General features: G+C 41.0%; 1 protein-coding gene across 3 annotated transcripts in view; it reads right to left on the bottom strand.

Moving 5' to 3' along the window:
- Nucleotides 1-15,631, bottom strand: part of LOC118366718 (tissue factor pathway inhibitor-like) — a 98,691-nt gene extending 83,060 nt beyond the window's left edge. For 2 of the 3 annotated variants that reach the window (XR_008089723.1, XM_035749316.2), the window contains exon 1: nucleotides 15,449-15,628. Coding sequence is in view for 2 of the 3 variants with exons in the window: in XM_035749316.2 (XP_035605209.1) it covers nucleotides 15,449-15,536 (88 nt within the window). In the remaining variant the exon portion in view is untranslated. Of the gene's footprint in view, nucleotides 1-15,448 lie in introns of all 3 variants that reach the window. The other variant, XM_035749317.2, reaches the window with a different exon arrangement.
- Nucleotides 15,632-19,267: the final 3,636 nt, after the last annotated feature.

The following is a 19,267-nucleotide window of genomic DNA, read 5'->3' as shown; positions in this document are numbered from 1 at the left end:
TGGAGACTCATATCTCCCTCACTAGCTTTAAGCTACAGCTGTCAGAGCAGCTCACAGATCACTGCACATAGCCAATCTGTAAATAGCCCATCCAACTACCTCATCCCCATACTGTTATTTTTTTTGCTCCTTTGTACTCCAGTATCTCTACTGCACACTCATCTTCTACACATCTATCACTCCAGTGTTTAATTGCGATATTTTAATTATTTCGCCACTATGGTCTATTTATTGCCTTACCTCCCTTATCCTACCTCATTTGCATACAGAGTATATAGACTTTTTCTATCGTATTATTGACTGTCTTTGTTTATTCCATATGTAACTCTCAAATCAAATCAAAAGTATTTATGTAGCCCTTCGTACATCAGCTGATATCTCAAAGTGCTGTACAGAAACAGGTATAGGTGCAGGTGTAGAAGCACGGTGGCTAGGAAAAACTCCCTAGAAAGGCCAAAACCGAGGAAGAAACCTAGAGAGGAACCAGGCTATCAGGGGTGGCCAGTCCTTTTCTGGCTGTGCCTGGTGGAAATTATAACAGAACTCTGTGTTGTTGTTTGTGTCACACTGCATTTCTTTATCATGGCCAGGTCGCAGTTGTAAATGAGAACTTGTACTCAACTAGCCTACCTGGTTAAATAAAGGTGAAATAAATAAATAAAATACCAATCCCTTTCACTATCCTTACCCATTACCCATCCCTTTCACTATCCTTACCCACTACCCACCCCTTTCACTTTCCTTACCCACTACCCATCCCTTTCACTATCCTTACCCACTACCCACCCCTTTCACTTTCCTTACCCACTACCCATCCCTTTCACTGTCCTTTCACTATCCTTACCCACAACCCACCCCTTTCACTTTCCTTACCCACTACCCACCCCTTTCACTGTCCTTTCACTATCCTTACCCACTACCCACCCCTTTCATTATCATTACCCACTACCCACCCCTTTCACTTTCCTTACCTACTACCCATCCCTTTCACTGTCCTTACCCACTACCCATCCCTTTCACTATCCTTACCCACTACCCATCCCTTTCACTTTCCTTTCACTGTCCTTACCCACTACCCATCCCTTTCACTGCCCTTTCACTTTCCTTACCCACTACCCATCCCTTTCACTATCCTTACCCACTACCCACCCCTTTCACTATCCTTACCCACTACCCATCCCTTTCCTTACCCACTACCTATCCCTTTCCTTACCCACTACCTATCCCTTTCCTTACCCACTACCTATCCCTTTCCTTACCCACTACCTATCCCTTTCCTTACCCACTACCTATCCCTTTCCTTACCCACTACCTATCCCTTTCCTTACCCACTACCTATCCCTTTCCTTACCCACTACCTATCCCTTTCCTTACCCACTACCTATCCCTTTCCTTACCCACTACCCATCCCTTTCCTTACCCACTACCCATCCCTTTCCTTACCCACTACCTATCCCTTTCCTTACCCACTACCTATCCCTTTCCTTACCCACTACCTATCCCTTTCCTTACCCACTACCCATCCCTTTCCTTACCCACTACCTATCCCTTTCCTTACCCACTACCTATCCCTTTCCTTACCCACTACCTATCCCTTTCCTTACCCACTACCTATCCCTTTCCTTACCCACTACCTATCCCTTTCCTTACCCACTACCTATCCCTTTCCTTACCCACTACCCATCCCTTTCCTTACCCACTACCTATCCCTTTCCTTACCCACTACCTATCCCTTTCCTTACCCACTACCTATCCCTTTCCTTACCCACTACCTATCCCTTTCCTTACCCACTACCCATCCCTTTCCTTACCCACTACCTATCCCTTTCCTTACCCACTACCTATCCCTTTCCTTACCCACTACCTATCCCTTTCCTTACCCACTACCTATCCCTTTTCTTACCCACTACCTATCCCTTTCCTTACCCACTACCTATCCCTTTCATTACCCACTACCTATCCCTTTCATTACCCACTACCTATCCCTTTCCTTACCCACTACCTATCCCTTTCATTACCCACTACCTATCCCTTTCATTACCCACTACCCATCCCTTTCCTTACCCACTACCTACCCCTTTCCTTACCCACTACCTATCCCTTTCATTACCCACTACCTATCCCTTTCATTACCCACTACCTATCCCTTTCATTACCCACTACCCATCCCTTTCCTTACCCACTACCTACCCCTTTCCTTACCCACTACCCATCCCTTTCCTTGCCTTACCCAGACAAGAGACAAATGCATTGAGCAGTAATTGTGACCAGAGGTTCTGAAGGTGTAGGTTCTAAATGTGTTCTGGCATCAGGAGAGAAGCTGTAATCAGATCCACTACTGAATATCCAGGCCTTCCAATATTACTAAAGGGAGTGGGGGATGAAAATAAAGTATAAAAGCAGGACGAGCAATACAACCTATGAAACAGTCTCAAACTAAAGGTTGACTACGCCAAGCCACTAACATACATTATTATCTCAAAAAGCAGAAGCTCTTTTGCAAATCCTTCGAACAATTCCCAAGCCTTGCCCTAATACGGAGAAAATCAAGGAACCTCTACCACTCCCCATTAAAAGCACTTTACATAGTATTGCTCACTCTGTTCAGATCTCTTGTGAAAGGCAAGTGTAGACTCAGACCAACCAGGCCTCTTTTCCGCACCTTTTGTACACTCTTGGGTTTCAGCAGTTCTGCATGAGAGCTTAGCACATTTCACAACATCTTGTTATGACATCTCCCTACATCGTTACGTGAGCGTTCTGATCTGTTATCTCATCAAAGGTATTGTAGGCTACGCTTAGCAGAACGCTTGCATCGTAGGTACTTAAAAGGCATGTGTCTGAACATACAGCATCTCTCTCTATATCTTGAGAACATCAGACCTGGTGTTTTCATGAGAGTTCTCTTCTCACCATGTGGCCTGTTATTTTATACAGCACGTCAGGGGGACATTTTGGGGCTAGAGTATAGGGATAGAAAGGTCACTGGTTCGAATCCCGGAGCCGACAAAGTGAAAACCTGTCGCTGTGACCTTGAGCAAGGCAATTAACCCAAATTGCTCCAAGGGTGCTGGACAATGGTGACACTGGCCATGATCCCATTCCCTGCGGTCGTCTCAGGGGGCGTTGGGATATGGTGACCCTGACCGTGATCCCATTCCCTGTGGTCGTCTCAGGGGGAGTTGGGATATGGTGACCCTGACCGTGACCCCATTCCCTGCGGTCGTCTCAGGGGGCGTTGGGATATGGTGACCCTGACCGTGACCCCATTCCCTGCGGTCGTCTCAGGGGGCGTTGGGATATGGTGACCCTGACCGTGACCCCATTCCCTGCGGTCGTCTCAGGGGGCGTTGGGATATGGTGACCCTGACCGTGACCCCATTCCCTGCGGTCGTCTCAGGGGGAGTTGGGATATGGTGACCCTGACCGTGACCCCATTCCCTGCGGTCGTCTCAGGGGGCGTTGGGATATGGTGACCCTGACCGTGATCCCATTCCCTGCGGTCGTCTCAGGGGGCGTTGGGATATGGTGACCCTGACCGTGACCCCATTCCCTGCGGTCGTCTCAGGGGGAGTAGGGATATGGTGACCCTGACCGTGACCCCATTCCCTGCGGTCGTCTCAGGGGGCGTTGGGATATACCAAAAAATCAAATCCATTACGCAATAGTACATTTGTGCAACAGGACAAATATAAGCCCCACCAAAAATATTATTATTTTGACAAAAGAAAACTCTAATGAGGTTGTGAAAAATCTACCATATCAATTCATATAGGCCTATTTAGGCAAGGCATTTGAATCAAACCAGGTTGGGGTTACATCACATCTTCATAGATTATCACTGGCTTTTCATGAACGTCACAGTCAAATAAGAAAGTGGGTATAAGTATGGGAAAAGGCTTGAGGCAGTAAGTAATAGTGTCTTTTGACACAACTGCTGATGAATTGAATGGTCAAAATGGGTCACTAATGTGGAAGATCCTGGCCAATCATAGGAAAACATATGGCCTCATAGAGATAAGAGAGGGGGGAAACCCAGCTCACAGGCCACCTTTCTAGCTCCACTGTGTTCTCAAAACAATGTAAGTCTTAAACCATTTCATTAGGGTTTTCATTTTGTTTCCAAGTCTTCCAGTAACTCAAGCCACATGTCTGATGGAGCTCGTATCATGTAGAGACCATTGTTTCCTGACCTCAGCACTGAATCATCTGTTAGTCAGACAGGAAGAACCACCATAATCCTATCCGCTCACAGATGCTCAGTGAAATCCTCATCAGCCTACATACACACCCCACATACTGTATACTTCCCCCAACAGTTTAAGAACAAGGAAACATATATCCCTATCAACTCAGACATGCACCAGCCTGTACTGACTCATAGGAAGAGGCATGACACACGGGGCTATTAGATGGCTGAACACAAAGCAATAAGTGACATCATACAGTCTTGTTACTCCCGGCAACTGCAATAAAATGTGTCATTTGGCCCTTTGTTCAGTTTGCCCAAGGTGCATCCTATTTCTATCAATGTTTAACTCCTACACTACGCACAAACCCTTGTCTTAATGATTTTGAATGACAACATTGATGTTTATAAGGCTACGGTATCATAATGACCTGGAAAGTATTGGAAGCCCCTATGAGATATAAACTTATAATTAGAGTTTTGAAAAGTGGGACGCAGGATCTCTTTTTTAGCCCGACCAACTTTGTATTGTGGGTGAGGGAAAGCCTGATAGCTAGCCAGTCAGGGGCTGATGGAAGCAATGGGCAGGGAGTAGGCATTGCTTCTCCAGATATAGCACCGCAAATTGAAGCACACCAATTTCTCCAAGTGACAGTGGACAGGACATTGGGATTAACCTGTGGCTGAGGCTCCAGCCAAGTACATTTGTCATCTCAATGCTGTGTCATGCATTAGTGGAAAGACATTTTCTCACATGCTCCACTGTTTGTCACTGTATCCCAATGCAGTGCCAGAGCCTTTCTGGAAGTGGTGAAACTGCACTTCATGTGTGCAAATGAACTGAATCCCAAGAGAATAAATGTATCTTTCCAGCAGAGACGTAAACATCTAGCTGAGCGGTCATGACATCGCAAACGAAAATTCCAAATAGTATCCGTAATGTCCACAGAAACATGTCAAACGTTTTTTATAATCAATCCTCATGTTGTTTTTAAAATATATAATCGATAATATATCAATCAGGACTGTCGCTTTTTCAATAGGAGAGGGAGAGACAATGGCTGCCCCACTCTGTTGAGCAAGCAAAACTCTGCAAACACCCAGCTATCCACTGACGGGTTGTTATCTTTCTCGCTCATTTTTCAAAATAAAAGCCTGAAACTATGTCTAAAGACTGTTGACACCTTGAGGAAGCCATTGGAAAAGGAATATGGTTGATAGGCAACCAATGGAACAGAGAGCTTTCAGGAAAAACAGCACTTCCTGTTTTGATTTTCCTCAGGTTTTTCGCCTGCAATATCAGTTATGTTATACTCACAGACTATATTTTTGACCGTTTTGGAAACTTTAGAGTGTTTTCTATCCTAATCTGACAATTATATGCATATTCTAGTTTCTGGGCCTGAGAAATAGGCAGTTTCAAATGGGTACGTTTTTTAGCCAAAAACTAAAATCCTGCCCCCTACACTCAAGATTGGATCCCCCGAGCTGACAAGGTGAAAATCTGTCGTTCTGCCCCTGAACAAAGGCAGTTAACCCACCGTTCCTAGGCCGTCATTGAAAATAAGAATGTGTTCTTAACTGACTTGCCTAGTTAAATTAAGGTATAGAAAAAATGTTAAAAAATAAGTGAATTAAAAATAAATCGGCAAATCAGCGGCAAAAAAATACCAATTTCCGACTGATATGAAAACTTGAAATCGGCCCTATTTAATCGTCCATTCCGATCAATCGGTCGACCTCTAATCAGTTCATCTTGCATTTATGCGATGGATACAGATATGCTGCTTTCAGATCTGCCTAGTAGCGAAGACAGATCAAATGTTCAATGGACGGTAGTAAGCCAGCATATTGATTGCTGTAGTTAAAGCAGTCTTATAAGCTTGTACCAGATGGCTCCTTGCCAGAACAATCCCAAGGAGCATGCTGCAGCAGCCCAGTGCAGTCAAAATTCTGTTTTTCCTCTCATTTACATCATAATGTATAACAGCTGATGAAACAAACACTGTAAAAGTGTTACCGAATTTGATCTGTGTAATTTCCTGATAGTTGTTGGTTGAAAATACAACACACAGGATGTTCTAATCAGCAGTTTGCATAGGAGTTTGGGGTTTTCATGGTGACATCACCATGCGGTACCATGCAGTAAATTAGTCAATAGACCAACAACAAAGAGAGTTCCAAACCTCTGCCAATAACAGCTAGTTCTCAGTTTTACCCTCCCCACTTAGACCACTCACAGACAGTCCAAGCTAAATTCTTGCTTGAGAAATAGTTTTGAAAAAAATATATATATTTTTACCCATTTTAATTTAAATCTATTACAGTAAAGAACTTTATTGTTTGTCACGGCCGTCAAAAGAAGTGGACCAGTGTGGTGAGCATACATTTAGCTTTTATTTTAAAATGTCGCCAACAAAAGAAAGAAAGAAAGAAAGAAAGAAAGAAAGAAAGAAAGAAAGAAAGAAAGACACAACCGTGAAGTTTACAGGGCTAAGTGCCACAAACAAAGTTAACTACCCACACTGAAAGGAGGGGAAAAAGGGCTTCCTAAGTATGATTCCCAATCAGAGACAACGATACACAGCTGTCCCTGATTGAGAACCATACCCGGCCAAAACATAGAAATAAAGAAACATAGAAAACAAAACATAGAATGCACACCCCACATCACACCCTGCCCTAACCATATAGAGAAATAAAACAGCTCTCTAAGGTCAGGGTGTGACATTGTTACTCAGAAATGATATGACATTGTTCCTGTTCCCAAGAAAGCTAAGGTAATTGAGCTAAACGACCAAAGCCCCCGTAGCACTCACTTCCGTCATCATGAAGTGCTTTGAGAGACTAGTCAAGGACCATATCACCTGCACCCTACCTGACACCCTAGACCCACTCCAATTTGCTTACCACCCCAATAAGTCCACAGACGACGCAATCGCAACCACACTGCACACTGCCCTAACCCATCTGGACAAGAGGAATACCTATGTGAGAATGCTGTTCATCAACTACAGCTCAGCATTTAACACCATAGTACCCTCCAAACTCGTCATCAAGCTCGAGACCCTGGGTCTCCACCCCGCTCTTTTGTCACCAAAAGCACTCACAAACTTTTACAGATGCACAATCAAGAGCATCCTGTCGGGCTGTATCACCCCCTGGTACAGCAACTGCTCCGCCCACAACCGTAAGGCTCTCCAGAGGGTAGTGAGGTCTGCACAACACATCACCGGGGGAAAACTACCTGCCCTCCAGGACACCTACTCCACCCGATGTCACAGGAAGGCCATAAAGATCATCAAGGACAACAACCACCCCAACCACTGCCTGTTCACCCCGCTGTCATCCAGAAGGCGAGGTCAGTACAGGTACGTCAAAGCTGGGACCGAGAGACTGAAGAACAGCTTCTATCTCAAGGCCATCAGGCTGTTAAAAAGCCACCTGTCACGCCTTGGGGCGGCAGCGTAGCCTAGTGGTTAGAGCGTTGGACTGGTAACCGGAAGGTTGTGAGTTCAAACCCCCGAGCTGACAAGGTACAAATCTGTCGTTCTGCCCCTGAACAGGCTGTCATTGAAAATAAGAATATGTTCTTAACTGACTTGCCTGGTTAAATAAAGGTAAAATAAAATTGGTCTTAGTATTTTGTGTTTTATTTATTTATCTGGTCAGGCCAGGGTGTGACATGGGTTTATTTTGTGGTGTGTTTTTGTATTGGGGTTTTAGTAGGTATTGGGATTGTGGCTGAGTAGGGTTGTCTAGGAAAGTCTATGGTTGCCTGAGGCGGTTCTTAATCAGAGGCAGGTGATTATCGTTGTCTCTGATTGGGAACCATATTTAGGCAGCCATATTCTTTGAGTGTTTTGCGGGTGATTGTTCCTGTCTCTGTGTTTGTAGTCACTAAATAGGCTGTATAGGTTTTCACGGTCCGTTTGTTGTTTTGTATTGTTCGTGTTTTTGTCGTTCTATAAACATGTATTGAACTAACCACGCTGCATTTTGGTCCGACTCTCCTTCGACGGAAGAAAACCGTAACACCACCACCAACATTGAGTGGCTGTTGCCAACACACTGACTCAACTCCAGCCACTTTAATAATGGAAATTGATGGACATTGATGGAAAAAAATGTATCACTAGCCACTTTAAACAATGCCACTTAATATAATGTTTACATACCCCACATTACTCATCTCATATGTATATGTATATACTGTACTCTATATCATCTACTGCATCTTGCCATCTTTATGTAATACATGTATCACTAGCCACTTTAAACAGTGCCACTTTTATATGTTTACATACCCTACATTACTCATCTCATGTGTATATACTGTACTCGATACCATCTACTGCATCTGGCTATTGCTGTTCTGTACCATCACTAATTCATATCTTTATGTACATATTATTTATCCCTTTACACTTGTGTGTATAAGGTAGTAGTTGTGGAATTGTTAGGTTAGATTACTCATTGGTTATCACTGCATTGTCGGAACTAGGAGCACAAGCATTTCGCTACACTCGCATTAATATCTGCTAACCATGTGTATGTGACAAATAAAATGTGATTTGATATTGATATAAAAATGGCTATATTGGGCCTTTAAATTGCCTGCAGATGAGATGTATGGTCATTTTAAATTGACACTGTCCCATTAAAAATGTTTAGGGCCGAACACTGACTAAGTGTTGAAATCATTGCACATTTTCACTGGTCGAACCCAAAGGGCTGCCACTCTTTTATAGATCTCAGCAGGTAATCTAGTTACTGTAGCCTACCTCACAAACTCACAACAATACACTAAAACAGAGTTACAGTAAGCTGTTCTGAAGTCAAACTCCTTAATATATAAGCTAAAAGCAAATTAAAAATGGCACATGCTAAGCAATTATCCTTTTGCATATCGCCGGGGGCTTTAGCATAGCGGACCATATCAAACAGTGAGTGAACAGCTTATTCAATTTCCCCATAAATTCATGCGTGAGGGGCTGTTTATGCTGAACACCTCCACCAGATGACTAGAGGGGCATTAAGATTCCCGTCCATTTCAAAGTTGATACTAATGTTGTGTATGTAAAAGGGCAGGGAATTCTTCTACTGTTTTTCATCTAATTTACTTTAAAAAAAATAGCAACGCAACATGCAACCATTTCAAAGATTTTGCTGAATAACAGTTCTTATAAGGAAGTTAGTCAATTTAAATGAATTGATTAGGCCCTAATCTATGGATTTCACATGAATTGCCAGGCCAACCCGCTGGGGAGCCAGACCCAGCCAATCAGAAGGAGTTTTTATTACAGACAGAAATCCCCCCCTCCCTTCCTCTGATGATCACACAGGTGAAGAAGGAGGTTGTGGGCTGGTGTGGTTATACGTGGTCTGCGGTTGTGAAGCCAGTTGGACGTACTGCCAAATTCTCTAAAAAGATGTTGGATGCGGTTTATGGTAGAGAAATGAACATCAATTTCTCTGACAACAGCTAAAGTGGACATTCCTGCAGTCAGCATGCAAATTAGGGGCACTCAAGCATATTGTATACTTCAAGAAGGTCAGGGTTGTGATATAGAGGCCAATTGCTTGTTGTGTATTTGTGTTTGTGTAAATCATTACAAGTTAATAATGAGTGTGTACACTGTGAGGTGCCCTAAAAATGTAAACATGCAAAAAGGCAACAAACTTGTTAAAACCAAACTTATAGTGTCTAAATGTACATACCAGGTTGAATTCGGTGTTTGGATTAAACAAGACATATTTTACAGATGTAGGATCGTCATTTGAGCCAGTTTGCTACAGCAGGAAAATAATCCTACAGCAACAAGATCTGTGGAATTATTATGTGTAATTATAATTCATGGACATTTTTGTAGGAGTTTATACATTTTTCGTAAAGTTCTCCTGCAACAGGGTGATCAAATTAAGATCCGCCATCTGTAGCAGTCATATCATGACTTTGGCCCATATGTAGGCCATATCCTAGGTAACACACATTACATTAAAACACATACAGTAATAAAGTGGTCATAAAATGGCAATAGTACAGTAACACATTATATCCCAGTAAAATACTAATATGTATGGGTTTTAAATTATATTACAGACTATTGAACTTCATATGTCTTCTACAGAACCTCAATGACAGGCCGTCGAGGATACCTGGCCAGGTTTGCCCTACAGTATATTTTGTACCATCCCTACTCATCGCGCCACCTTAACAACATTTGAGACTATTGCAACCTGGCATAAGGAACTTCCAGCTGCAGCTCTGATCAGGGTATGAACTGTGCGCCATCTGGACTTTAGCCCAAACCCCAAAGACGATGTTTCACATCTGCAAGAATCAAATTGAGACTAAGGGTTCACCCAAATAGCTGTGTCCAACATGACATCATACATGGTGCTAAGACTTGTCATTTTGACCCCAGGGGCAATTTTCTTTTATCATAGACCAAAGTTGGTGTATTAAATTCTTCAAATTGTTCATGAATTTGTCAATCAACTTATTCTTAACAAATGTAAATCATTGTTTAGTGTTTCTGTATTGACATGGACTTTTTTTAAATGCAAATCCTTTGGGGCCGTTTGATCCCAGCCAACAACATTTCTGCCGATAGTAATTTGATGAATCTGACCTTTATTTGAATTTCGGTATCTCTGGAGACATAATAAACAAGATATCCATAACACCAGAGGGTATCAGTAATTTGGACCAGATAGACAGGTTAACTACAGAGATATATCTCCCCATGTATGCCCAAGATTGTACTTTTCTCTACCACATATCGTACAACGGTGTACAAAACCAAAATTACCTACGTTATATGCATGTACAATTTTGCCAATAGTATAAATACGTAATAGTACTGCTATACAGAACTCAGATATGCTCTGAATCTACATACAGTTGAAGTCGGAAGTTTACATACACTTAGGTTGGAGACATTAAAACTAGTTTTTCAACCACTCCACAAATGTTTTGTTAACAAACTATAGTTTTGGCAAGTTTGGACATCAACTTTGTGCATGACACATGTCATTTTTCCAACAATAGTTTACAGACAGATTATTTCACTTAGAATTCACTGTATCACAATTCCAGTGGGTCAGATGTTTTACATACGCTACGTTGACAGTGCATTTAAACAGCTTGGAAAATTCCAGAAAACGATGTCATGTCTTTAGATAAAGCTTCTGATAGGCTAATTGACATAATTTGAGTCAATTGGAGGTGTACCTGTGGATGTATTTCAAGGCCTACCTTCAAACTCAGTGCCTCTGCTTGACATCATGGGAACAATTTAAAAAATCAGCCAAAACCTAAAAAAAATGTTTTGTTGACCTCCACAAGTCTGGTCCATCTTTGGGAGCAATTTCCAAATGCCTGAAGGTACCACATTCATCTGTACAAACAATAGTATGCAAGTATAAACACAATGGGACCACACAGATGTCCTACCGCCCACGAAGGGTGGAGATGAAGATGGTATGAACGTAGAACGTGGTATGAACGTAAAGATGAACGTACTTTGGTGCGAAAAGTGCAAATCAATCCCAGAACAACTGCAAAGGACCTTGTGAAGATGCTGGAGGAAACAGGTACAAAAGCATCTATATCCACAGTAAAACAAGTCCTATATCGACATAACCAGAAAGACCGCACAGCAAGGAAGAAGCCACTGCTCCAAAACCATCATTAAAAAAAGCCAGACAACGGTTTGCAACTGCATATGGGGACAAAGATCGTACTTTTTGGAGAAATGTTCTCTGGTCTGATGAAACAGAAATAGAACTGTTTGTCCATAATGACCATTGTTGTGTTTGGAGGAAAAAGGGGAACGCTTGCAAGCCGAAGACCACCATCCCAACCGTGAAGCACAGGGGTGGCAGCATCATGTTGTGGTGGTGCTTTGCTGCAGGAGGAACTGGTGCCCTTCACAAAATAGATGCTTCATTGGGAAGGTAAATTATGTGGATAAATTGAAGCAACATCTGAAGACATCAGTCAGGAGGTTTAAGGCTTGGTCGCAAATGGGTCTTCCAAATGGACAATGACCCAAAGCATACTTCCAAAGTGGTGACAAAATGGCTTAAGGACAACAAAGTCAAGGTATTGGAGTGGCCATCACAAAGCCCTGACCTCAATCCTATAGAACATTTTTGGCCAGAACTATAAAAGCACGAGCGAGCAAGGAGGCCTACAAACCTTGACACAGTTACTTACACCAGCTCTGACATAATTCACCCAATTTATTGTGGGAACCTTGTGGAAGGCTACCCAAAACAATTGACCCAAGTTAAACAATTTAAAGGCAATGCTACCAAATACTAATTGAGTGTATGTAAACATCTGACCCACTGGGAATGTGATGAAAGAAATAAAAGCTTAAATAAATCTCTCTCTACTATTATTCTAACGTTTCACATTCTTAAAATAAAGTGATGGCCCTAATTGACCTAAGACAGGGAATTTTTACTCAGATTAAATGTCAGGAATTGTGAAAAAACGAAATGTATTTGGCTAAGGTGTACGTACTCTTCCGACATCAACTGTATAGAGCCGTATTGGTGTGTATTCTCAAAAAAGTTATTATTCTAGGGCAGACCTAAAACAGTCTTAATTTGAATCCAGGTTTCTCTGGGGTCATTATATAAGGGGCAGTGCAGTTAAGTTGATTTTCCAGAATCCCCCCCCTGATATTTCCACACTATCAGGTCAAAATAAAAAACCCTGAAATGTTGAAAGTTATGATTATGCCCTTTGTGTGTAAGATCTTTTTTTTTTTTATCCTGAAATTTCTGCCTGTTCATGTGGGATGGAGTTTTTGGCTCAGATCTGATTATAATACATCAATAACCATTCATCTGTGTAAGGGAGTGGGCTCTATCACAGCTGTGTAAGTAAATATCTTCAAATTAGTTTCCTAACGCTCACACGATCAGACAGCATTTCAATGCCCAAAAGAGGCTCAGGGAAATTAATTACAAAAAAAGTTATTTTCATTAAATAAACACACAGAGTGATTTGTTAGGTATAAAGTGATGATTTAAAAATACAAATAAAAAGACCGCATGAGGGCTTTAAGTTGCACATATCATCATTGAGGTGGAGGTGGACCTGCATCAGTGACCTAGACCAAATAGACTGATCATCTGCAGAGATGGAGCACCTCATGCCTGTCATTATCATTGGTTATAACTAGGTATGGCCATGTACAAAATCTAAATGACCTTAGATATATTCTTAGTGTCAGTCAAAGCTGCTGATAAAAGTCTGTCAGCGGTATGAACACTGCGTGACGACTCAACTTGAATCCTACTGCTGCTCTATTGTTCGCTACATTCTTCAGTCTGTGACGGCCATCGTTGAAGTCGTTTGTGGCGACGTCAAAATGAGGGGTGTTGTACAAAACAAAGTCATCAGCGATTGGATTATCTCTAACCTAACAAAGTATCAAAGCCAATGACTCGTTTTCAAAATGTGACTTTGCCCATGTGTGTTCTGACTCTGGTCCAACCCATCGTTTTCTGGAACCAATCACAATATTTAGAAAGCGTTTGCACTCTATAAATCGTCAGGGAGGTACTCAGATCCAGACTCAATGCGGAGAAGAAACTAACATCTGTGGGCGTAGCGTAGAGTTCGGCCGGCACTAGGACTCTGGGTAGTTCCGTGTAGCTCAGTTGGCAGAGCATGATGCTTGCAACGGCAGCGTTATGGGTTTGATTCCCACGGGGGACTAGTATGAAAATGTATGCACTCACAACTGTAAGTTGCTCTGGATAAGAGCGTCTGCTAAATTAAGTAAATGCAAATGTGGAGCCAGGCAAATTAATGCTTGGTAGAACTGTAATATAGAAACTAGATAGCCTCTCTACAAATAATGCTGAATTGTATTCTCCCAAAAAATGGAATTCCTATAATACCCTCCAACATTCTATATGTGCAACTTGTTATGATATGTTGGGTGCTATACCATTTGGTTTTATGCTTTTTGATGCATGTTATCATAGCCCATACGACTCCCATTGTTTCATTAACAACGTTGATAATGCTGACTTGGCTGTGCCCTGTGGTTTTTATCACATAAATATGTCAAGATGTATATTTACTTCGAATTTGGAAAAAAAAACTGCACATTATATCAAGGAAGATATTTTTTGGGGGGCTTTACAGAATAAGCAACTTAAGTGTTTCCCAATTTAGCTAAAATAACAGTCTGTTTTGGTAATTTTTTTCCCCAGATAATATTGTTGATTTTTCGATGATAATTACATTTATATTTTGTTTTGATTGTTGCTTTTTCCAATAGTTTCTTCTTGGGATCAAAATGACCCTAGTTGGTAATCAATGTATGTCAAATATGTTGGGAGCTTGAGGGTTAAAAACGTGGTTTGATAAATGGCCTAAAGCTTGGAAAGAGGTTGCCTACCAGGTCTTTTAAAACGTCAAGGAGAATGCATAGTATTGGACAACGGAAAAGGGAAATCAAATTACTTAGTCCTTAGGCTATGTAGTTAACAAGTGGCAGGATATACGGACAATTGACCAGGCACAATTAAAATATGACAATACATAATAATAGCCTATTTTTAAACAGTAGGACGTTTAATAGTTGTCCACATGGACTTGTATGGAATTTTACGCGTGTTCGTCAAGCACATCTGCGCACAAACACTAGGCTATAATTAACTATTAACAATGGTTAAGCCCCGTACGAAAAATATTGCAGTCAGAGTGCAGTTTAACTGTAGTACAATGCAATATAAGTGCAGTTAGAGTGCAGTCTAAGTATGCTGCAAATTTTTCGTCCAAAAGAACAATAATTCCGCGGTTTTACTGAAATTACAGTGCGGTATCGTTCAACTGCAGTTCAATTCTGCAATTACTGCGTCCAAAATACCACAGTCGACTGCAGTTACTGCACTTTCAAAACTGCAATACTTTTTTTGTAAGGTTTTGTGTTAACATAACCGAACTAAAGCTGAGAGAAATGAGCGTGAAAGTGGCATAACTCCGTTTTCTGTTTATCCATGTTGGGGATATCAAGCGCCATCATTTGATATTGAATTGGCTAAATCCAAATTACTCACGGGCTTCTTGACACATGAAGTCTATTCGGGGGAAATATGGAAAGACATACATCTTGAAACAACTAACTTACACAACTGTAGATCGTTGAATGCAAAGTCCAACTCGATCTCATGGACACACAAGGGAGAAAATTATATATCAACAAGTAAGAATTCTTATCTTACCTATTCCAGAGTCTGAATCACAAGATCCCAAATAAGCGGAATGAAGTAAAACAATGCATGGAATCCACCAGCTATTAATTGCAGACATGTCAGCGGTCGGGGAAGTAGTCTACAGTAAAGTTGCTGTGAAACCTTCTTGAACTTTTGTTTAAAAGACTGATGATGGTAGCTGATCATCCACGCACTTCCGGTTAGTAATAGACTGGCTATATGTACTCTCCTTGATGGTGAGCTGGACACAAACTCTTAAAACGGTTCATATGACATTTATCGAAATTAATAATAAATAACTATATTTCTAGTTTCATTATCATTATTGGTTGGACCAGTTCTCTCTTGAGATTACATATTTATAATGTATCTAGGCAAGTCATTATGAACAACTTCTTATTTACATTGACAGCCTATCCTGGACCAATTGTGCACAGCCCTATGGGACTCCCAATCACAGCCAGATGTGAACCAGGGTTTGATTTGATTTGAGGGTCTGTAGTGACTCCACTTGCAATGAGACGCAGTGCCTTAGACCACTGTGCCACTCAGGAGCCTAACCTAAATAATTAAAGGTTGAATATATAGAGATCTCTTTATATATATATATATATATATATATATATAGGTTTAGGAGTGAATAATGAAAGTGATATATATATATATATATATATATCACTTTCATTATTCACTCCTAAGCCTTCTACTACCTTCTACTATGGATGATAGTAAGGTGTTGCATTTGTGTATGAATATTAGCTTACACTAATAATATGAATAGATTGGGCTCCTGAGAGGCACAGCGGTCTAAGGCATTGCATCTCAGTGCAAGAGGTGTCACTGTAGTCCCTGGTTTGAATCCAGGCTGTATCACATCCAGCCGTGATTGGAAGTCCCATAGGCCGGCACACAATCGGCCCAGTATCGCCTGTGTTCGGCCGGGGTAGGTGGTTATAAATAAGTATTTGTTCTTATCTGACATGCCTAGTTAAATACATTTTTAAAATGGTGTTCACACTGTATCTTCATTACATTCTGGAGGCTACTGTGACCATACAGAAGCACTATTACATTGCCATAATGCTTTGAAAGTAAGCTACAAATGCCTCAATGTGATGTAGAGTTGTTATGTTATGGTAGTGATGAGTGGTCATTGCATGTTATTCTTCTCTCTATAACACTTTTCTTTTCTAATGTTTACCAAAATCAGGTATTATACATTAGAAAGAACCTGTTGATGAGTGTAAATGTATTATTATTGTTGATCTTCCAAATGTACAGTTGTCACCTTTCATATTTGGAATTCTTTGGAAACCAAAGGAAGTTCTGTCTCCATAACTTGGGATGTGATGAACAGTGGCAAGCTATGACCTCTGGTCACATCTTGTCAGCTCTCTCTCCACCTTAATCTGCCACTATTCATTCCACTGCAATGAAATATTCACATCTGAAGCACATTACTTGTTCAGTTTTTGCCAGAAACTCCATCAAAGTGTCTATCTCATTCAGGGAACTTGTACATGGCTGGTGGTCTTTGGGAACACTTCAGATAAAAGCTAAATCCTAGCTTGTATTGAAAATCTGGGATCTATCTGGGAAATTGGATTGTTGTAGGTTTTGGATTAAGCTGTAGGGAAAACATGCACTGTACCGTAGGCCTGTACTCAACCAGTCTAGATCACTTGCACAATGTTAAACTGATCAAACAATGAATTACTGTATGGTAGCTGATACCTGTGTAAACTAGGCCTTCACGGGGGATATTTCAGTGAGAAGGCATACAAGGATGGTACTGCATCTTTCTGCCTAAGGTGAGTGCTTTTATTAGCAAGTGAAGAATAAATAGGGGCCAAACTTCTTTACAATATTGACAATATAACAAACTGGAGCAAATGAATAAGTCTACAGCTAAATACTTTACCCAGGCTCCATCATGTCTGTTGTGGGACAGCACCTACCAACCACCACCTGTCTGCCCAGGACAGAACGACAAGGGTTTCAATACTTTTTTTTACACATAATGCAATTCACCAGGGAACGTTCTATTATACAGTGCCAGTCAAATGTTTGGACACACCCACAAAAGTTTGGACACACCTACTAATTCAAGAGTTTTTCTTTATTTTTACTATTTTCTACATTGTAGAATAATAGTGAAAACATCAAAACTGTGAAATAACACATATGGAACAATGTAGTAACCAAAAAAAGTGTTAAACAGATATATTTTATCTTTGAGATTCTTCAAAGTAGCCATCCTTGCCAAGATGACAGCTTTACTGTAAAAGGTCTGGAAGTAGCTGGTGCAGAGGAGTCAGGCGCAGGACAGCAGAGATAAGTAATAAAAGTTACATTACTCAAAATTGCCAAATACATGAAGATATACCAAGCCCACACAAAAGGACTGAAATACATAAAACAAACACTCACAAAAACCATGGGGAAAACAGAGGGTTAAATAAGGAACATGTAATTGGGGAATTGAAACCAGGTGTGTAAAACAAAGACCAAACAAATGGATAATGAAAAGTGGATCAGCGATGGCTAGAAGGCCGGTGACGTCGACCGCCGAACGCCGCCCGTACAAGGAGAGGGACCGACTTCGGTGGAAGTCGTGACATTTACACACTCTTGGCATTCTTCTTAGGAGGTAGCCTAACTGTGAGTCAGATTTAGAGGAATTTCATTTAAATCTACCTGTATGTTATAAGCATTACGTATCACATGTAATGCTTGATGGAAGTGATGTATTATCCTGGTCCAGAAAATCCTCAGGTAGGGGAAGTAGGGTAAATTGAGCCATTTTTTTTTTACATTCAGCATCACTCTGTAAAGGGAAATACTGTATAGCGTTATTTTTAACTGATTGTTGTCCTATGGACAGAGTCTCGCACCTCAGCTGTAGATCTCTGCAGTTCATCCAGAGTGATCATGGGCCTCTTGGCTGCATCTCTGATCAGTCTTCTTGTATGAGCTGAAAGTTTAGAGGGACGGCCAGGTCTTGGTAGATTTGCAGTGGTCTGATACTCCTTCCATTTCAATATTATTGATTGCACACTGCTCCTTGGGATGTTTAAAGCTTGGGAAATCTTTTTGTATCCAAATCCGGCTTTACACTTCTTCACAGCAGTATCTCGGACCTGCCTGGTGTGTTCCTTGTTCTTCATGATGCTCTCTGCGCTTTTAACGGACCTCTGAGAGTATCTCAGTGCAAGTGCATTTATACAGAGACTTGATTACACACAGGTGGATTGTATTTATCATCATTAGTCATTTAGGTCAACATTGGATCATTCAGAGATCCTCACTGAACTTCTGGAGAGAGTTTGCTGCACTGAAAGTAAAGGGGCTGAATAATTTTGCACGCCCAATTCTTCAGTTTTTGATTTGTTAAAATAGTTTGAAATATCCAATAAATGTCGTTCCACTTCATGATTGTGTCCCACTTGTTGTTGATTCTTCACAAAAAAATACAGTTTTATATCTTTATGTTTGAAGCCTGAAATGTGGCAAAAGGTCGCAAAGTTCAAGGGGGCCGAATATACTTTCGCAAGGCACTGTAAATATTACCAGTACCTTTTTAAAACCATGTCTATCTTTATTTTCCATACACAATTACAATCGCTTTTTGTCTGTTTTTATTTTTTATTTTTTATTTAACCTTTATTTAACCAGGTAGGCTAGACTGCATTTACAACTGCGAACTGGCTAAGGAAAAGCAAAGCAGTGCGACACAAACAACAACACAGAGTTACACATGGAATGAACAAGCAGACAGTCAATAACACAATAGAAAAAATGAAGTCTATATACAGTGTGTGCAAATGC

The sequence above is a fragment of the Oncorhynchus keta genome, chromosome 34, assembly GCF_023373465.1.
Source record: "Oncorhynchus keta strain PuntledgeMale-10-30-2019 chromosome 34, Oket_V2, whole genome shotgun sequence".
Classification (NCBI taxonomy): domain Eukaryota; kingdom Metazoa; phylum Chordata; class Actinopteri; order Salmoniformes; family Salmonidae; genus Oncorhynchus; species Oncorhynchus keta.
Note: the sequence above shows the minus strand (reverse complement) of the source record. Positions and strands in the feature narration are given on the sequence as shown.